The 5,258-nt window shown below is 34.5% G+C and overlaps 1 protein-coding gene across 1 annotated transcript in view; it reads right to left on the bottom strand.

Annotated features, from left to right (window-relative positions):
• Window positions 1–5,258, bottom strand: part of DIAPH3 (diaphanous related formin 3) — a 522,899-nt gene that overhangs the window by 365,946 nt on the left and 151,695 nt on the right. The window contains exons 9-11 of the mRNA XM_015572462.1: window positions 2,851–2,961; window positions 2,449–2,567; window positions 1,562–1,678 (exon numbers count right to left, since the gene is read on the bottom strand). Of these exons, the coding sequence (XP_015427948.1) occupies window positions 1,562–1,678; window positions 2,449–2,567; window positions 2,851–2,961 (347 nt within the window). The remainder of the gene's footprint in view (window positions 1–1,561; window positions 1,679–2,448; window positions 2,568–2,850; window positions 2,962–5,258) is intronic.

Raw genomic sequence — 5,258 nt, 5'->3', positions numbered from 1 at the left:
AAGAACTGAATGACACCATGGAGCTGCCACTAAGTTGAACACTTGCCTATTGATTTTGAGCCATTATACATTGTGGGTTTATTTGTTAACATTCAATATTTGGCATATACTTATTTTTTTACACAGTCTAACTGGCTTTATTTGTTTATTTATTTACTAGAGGCCCGATGCACGAAATTTGTGCAAAAGTAGGCCTTCCTTCTCCCAGCTGCCAGCATCAGCTATCCTCTGGCAGGGTGGCTTGCCTCAGCCCTCGCAGCCCTGGCTTTGTCTGGAAGATCGTCAGAAGTTTGTTTGGCTTTCCAGTCTAATTAGTATATAATGCATATATATATATATATATATATATGTATATTCTTTTAAATGAGATTACTTTGCATTCTGAAATCCATTTTTTTGGCCCCTAATCTATTTATTAAGAAACTAAATGAATTATTTATTTCAATTAAACTATTTCATAAAAATAGTTTAAAATAATCAATAAACAAAATATGTTCAGATAATGGAAGACTTCTGAAAGGTAAAATCTAGGTCCATCTGAGATAGTGATACCAAAACGAAGGTAATACCAACAAGATTCATAGAATTGTACACCAAAAAGAGTCAATTTTACTGTATGTAAATAAAAAAATGAATGTATGACAAAAATTCCATGTAAATGGACATAATTCTAACAATCTTGTGATAATGAATAACCTCTTTATAAGAACAAAAATAACACACCCAGCGGACAGGGCCTAAATGAGACATTTCTAGCAAATCCTTCAAGTCTTAATTTCTAGGAAATCCTTCAAGACTCACAGTATTTGAGAATGCAATTTCAGCAAAGCTATAATTGATGGCAACATAAATAGTTTTACATTGGAAGATCTCAACTTCCCTCATAAAATAGTAATAAAAGCAAAAAGAGGAGATTGAGAACATTTATTGAGCATACACCAGGTGCCAGGTATTTGGCTAGGAGTTTTACCCATGTTACTGTATTTCATTTTCATAGCAACCCAGGCAGATTAGGTACTAATGTCCACATATAGTTACATATAAATAAGGTATAAACAGTATAAACAATGTGTTAATAAGGTTAAGATGGTTAGGACATAAATGATTAAAAGTCATTTGTCTTGCTTTTCTAATACATTAGCAACGTGAATTAAACCTATAGTATTAAGGCATTGTCTACCTACTTCATAAAAGCATCATTTAAGTGCTCTTCATGTAACTTATAAAAAGAAACTCATCAACATTTCTGCTGCCTAAACACTAACCAGAAAATATTATCCATCACATGATAAAATAGTAATTTGTTACTAGTTTGCATTTTTATTCAGATGTAAAGCTGTAAACAAGACTCCACTGGAGCTTAAACAAATAATAGTAATATCATTTTACCATCATCCATCTAAATGTGTGCCCAGAGGAAACAAAACATTCTATAAATGAGTATTATGATAAAAAAAAAAACTTAAAATTATTTGCTTGCCCAAATCAAACATTGGGTGAATTTCACAATTAACAGAATTTTATCAGTAAAATAAAACATCAGAATATAGCTTCCTCTTACCTTATAAAACAATCATTGCGAATGAGTAAAAGATGCTGAAGAATAGAAATAAAATATTTCTCTGCTGTAGTTTCCTTAACTGTGTTCCACACCATGTTGTAAACATCATATGCTTCAGTAAATTGATTAAGGAATATGTGGCTTTATTTATCCTCTACACTGAACTGAAATAATGATAGAATCTGCTCTGTAGGACTTCCAAAAATTATTGTGTATCTCACCCTAAAACAGGCATCATGCATACCAACATGTAATCAAACAGGGGTAGCTAGAATTGAGAGTAGAGGGAATTGTGTGTAAATGACAACCCAACACTTGGCTTCTCCTCTACAATTCAACCAATCTCCCTCTCTAGAGCCAAAATGCTGCTGGAAGCCAGTACAATAGGCAGCTGGCTGTGATTACAGTATTGGGTCTGCGAGAAGCCCCAGTGAAGGACAGGAACCTGGCAGATCTCTGAGACAACAAAACATCTGCAGACCCACAGAGTTGACAAGGGCCCATATGAGTATGTAACCAGGATGTAGGGCAGGAGCTAACCAGCAGGCTATGGTCCCCTAATTCCTACTGCTGGAAACATCAGAGGAGGGGTGGTACCAAACATAAAAAGAAGAACCAACAGATTATACACAAAAACATAAGACACTAGTCTAACAGAATTCACTTGTATATTGTAACATCCATTTACTTATGTGTGTACTCATAAAAATCACACATTAAGTAAAATATAATAAAATTTTATACAATTATCCTTCCAATTCACAAAGGTTTGAATTTATATTGTTGACCAGTATTAAGAAGTTTACTATTTTATGGGATAAAGGTTGGTTGGTTAGGGTTTAGCAGAAATTTTACATATCTGAATAGATTTTAGAATAAAAGGATATTCAAGTTCAGCCTTAATATCTTGCAGACGATGAGAGAACTCAATCAAGTCTTCTTCCTTATGCTCATCAAAAACTTTAAGTTGGATATCCAGGCCATCATTGTTAATGCATTTTAAATTCTAGAGATAACAAATAGAAACTATGATAAACTTTTCATCCATAATGCAAAAAATTAAATAAAAACATAAACAACAAACCAAACACTCAATTTGATTTATAACATTCAAACATTTAAAGTGTTTACTCAAAAATCTTATCATCTAGTTTTAAAAAATAAATTTTAATATTCAAGCCTTTTTTTCCCCACAGAGAAATTATTCTTGAAGGTAATTTACCTACATTTTCCCCTACTCAAGTACTCCTCTAATTTAAATATTAATAAGGAGACGGCACAGCACTTACTGGCAATATCTCTTTCAATCCACAACGCATAAATTCATTTCTGATGTGAAGCCGGAAGTCCAGATCATCAGGAGATGTAATAAGGGCATTGATGAGCTGCATACATGCTACCTGCGATATATTACACAGACAGAGTTAGACGTGTATTCCAACATTTTAAAAAAGAGTAACAGAACTAAAACATCAAGGTTTTGTTCCAAGTACTATCAAATATATTATTTCACAGGAGAATCTATAAAAGCAATAATGCTTATGTAAAATACTTTAGTCAACTATAAATTATATAAGAATTATAGTTTCAGTGGAGTTCTTAGTTTTTCAGGTAGTAAGAGATCCTTGTGGGAGAGCAAAGGTGGGGCAACATTAGGCATTGGCACTATTCCACAGAAAACTTTACTCTAACCAAAGTTAATGTCTTGTCCAAAAAATGTCACTTCATACACATATAACATAAACTGTACACATCCTAGTTGAAAAACTATAAATCTCAAATAAATGGCTAACACATAAAATAGGATAATAAGATCATTTTCCATCATCAAGAGAGATCTTAAGTCCCAAAGACTTCAAAGTCAATAAGTGTCCTGAATCTGGTTGATGGGGTTGTTATAATCAAAAATATATTAGGAACACCACACAATTAATTACTAAAAGTTAATTTACCAGGCAATGGTTCTTACCCTTTGGCAAAAATTCAAAATTACTATCACAACAAAAGCATAAAGACATAATATAACTAACATTATTTTTTAGTATATACTTAAATGATAAAAAATAAAATTTCACTTCATGTTTAACACTCCAACTGTCAATCACTCCATTTTTTTAAACCTGGCCTGAAATATATGGTTTATCATCTAAAATCCATATAATGGAAGCAAGAGAGATTGTCTCTAGAGAAGCAAAAGTATGCTTTGCTGTTATTTTTTCTAAGTCTACATTCAACCAAAGTCTAGCAAGAATGACAGGCCTACTGATCAATGTTTAACTTCATGCTGTTCCCTAAATTGTCCTTTCTTTTTCCCTTAAGGCAAGCTTTATATGAATTTAAAATGCCATTTTTAGATTAAGACACCAAAGGGGGGAAGTCAGTCCCTGCTGGTTGAAATATATACTAATTGTCATATTTTATATCTAACTGCTAAAATCTGACCAGTATCCTTCTACTGTCAAAACGTAAGACTGTTTAATGTAGGGTGGAAAATGTGCCAGAAGAGACTAAAAAGGAAAATATTTTTTTTAAAAAAAAGAAAAAACTTTAAAAAGAGTCAATCTTTCCAGTACATGGTCACTGAACTGTAATCAGTTCATGCCAAAAGGTCAAGTTTAAAATGCTTTCATTCCACTTCCTTGGCAGTCATTACCTGGTATCTACAATGTTTTTCTTGGCAATACTGTATAAATTTAACAGATCACAAAGAGCATATATATAATGTTTCTGTACATTCAGGGAAATTAAATCAGTGTTAGTCAATAAGTTTCTGAAAAAGATGAAAATTGGCCACAAAAACAAAGCCGCAAAAATAAGTAACAAAAATTAGCAGCAAATATCACCTAAATGGAAATTAGATGTGTGTAGAGAAATAATAGCATGAAATTAAGGAGAAAGAAGAGAAAAGGATAATAGAAAATAATTCTAGGAAACATTCTAAAAGGCAATTCACCATAAAAGGAAAAATAGGAAATTGATTTAATTTGAAATGATGAATTCAGTTCTATAAAATTCCCTTTTCCCAATTCAAATAATTTGCCATCATGATCTACAACCACTTTGGTTAATCATATTACTTATAAGAATTATGCCAACATGTCTATCCTATCTAATAAAAGAGAAACATGGTAATTAGCGTACGACCGCTACCCTTCCCATTGGTTAATAAGGGCAATACGCAAATTAACTGCCAGTCAAGATGGCGGCCTGCAGCCAAGCAGCTAGAAGCAAAAATGAGGCTTGCTTGCTTCAGTGACAGAGGACTCCAACATTACCCGCCTGCCTTGCCGGCCTCTGAGCCTGCAGTTTGAAACACTGCAACAAATATAGAAGCTAAACAAAACCCCAGAAACCTGCTTTCAGCCAGCCGGGATTTCAGAGCTCGAGTTATGCATTGTTTCGATTATAGAAACCAAACAAACCAGATACCTGCTTTCAGCAGCAGAGGCCTCAGAGCTGGAGCCAGAGCTAAAGCTGGCCCAGATTTAAAAAAGGAGCAGTTGGGAGCCTTAGTCCCCCGCCAGCCTGAAAACAGCCCTCAGCCCCTCACCCAGACTGGACAGGCACCCCAGTGGGGACCCCCACCCTGAAGGGTGTATGACCAGCAGCAAACAGCCATCATCCCCTCACCCAGGCTGGCCAGGCACCCCAGTGGGGACCCCCACCCTGATCCAGGACCCCCTTCAGGGCACACCAG

Source organism: Myotis davidii, unplaced genomic scaffold, assembly GCF_000327345.1.
Source record: "Myotis davidii unplaced genomic scaffold, ASM32734v1 scaffold488, whole genome shotgun sequence".
In the NCBI taxonomy this organism is placed as follows: Eukaryota; Metazoa; Chordata; class Mammalia; order Chiroptera; family Vespertilionidae; genus Myotis; species Myotis davidii.
This window is presented reverse-complemented; position numbering and strand designations above follow the sequence as displayed.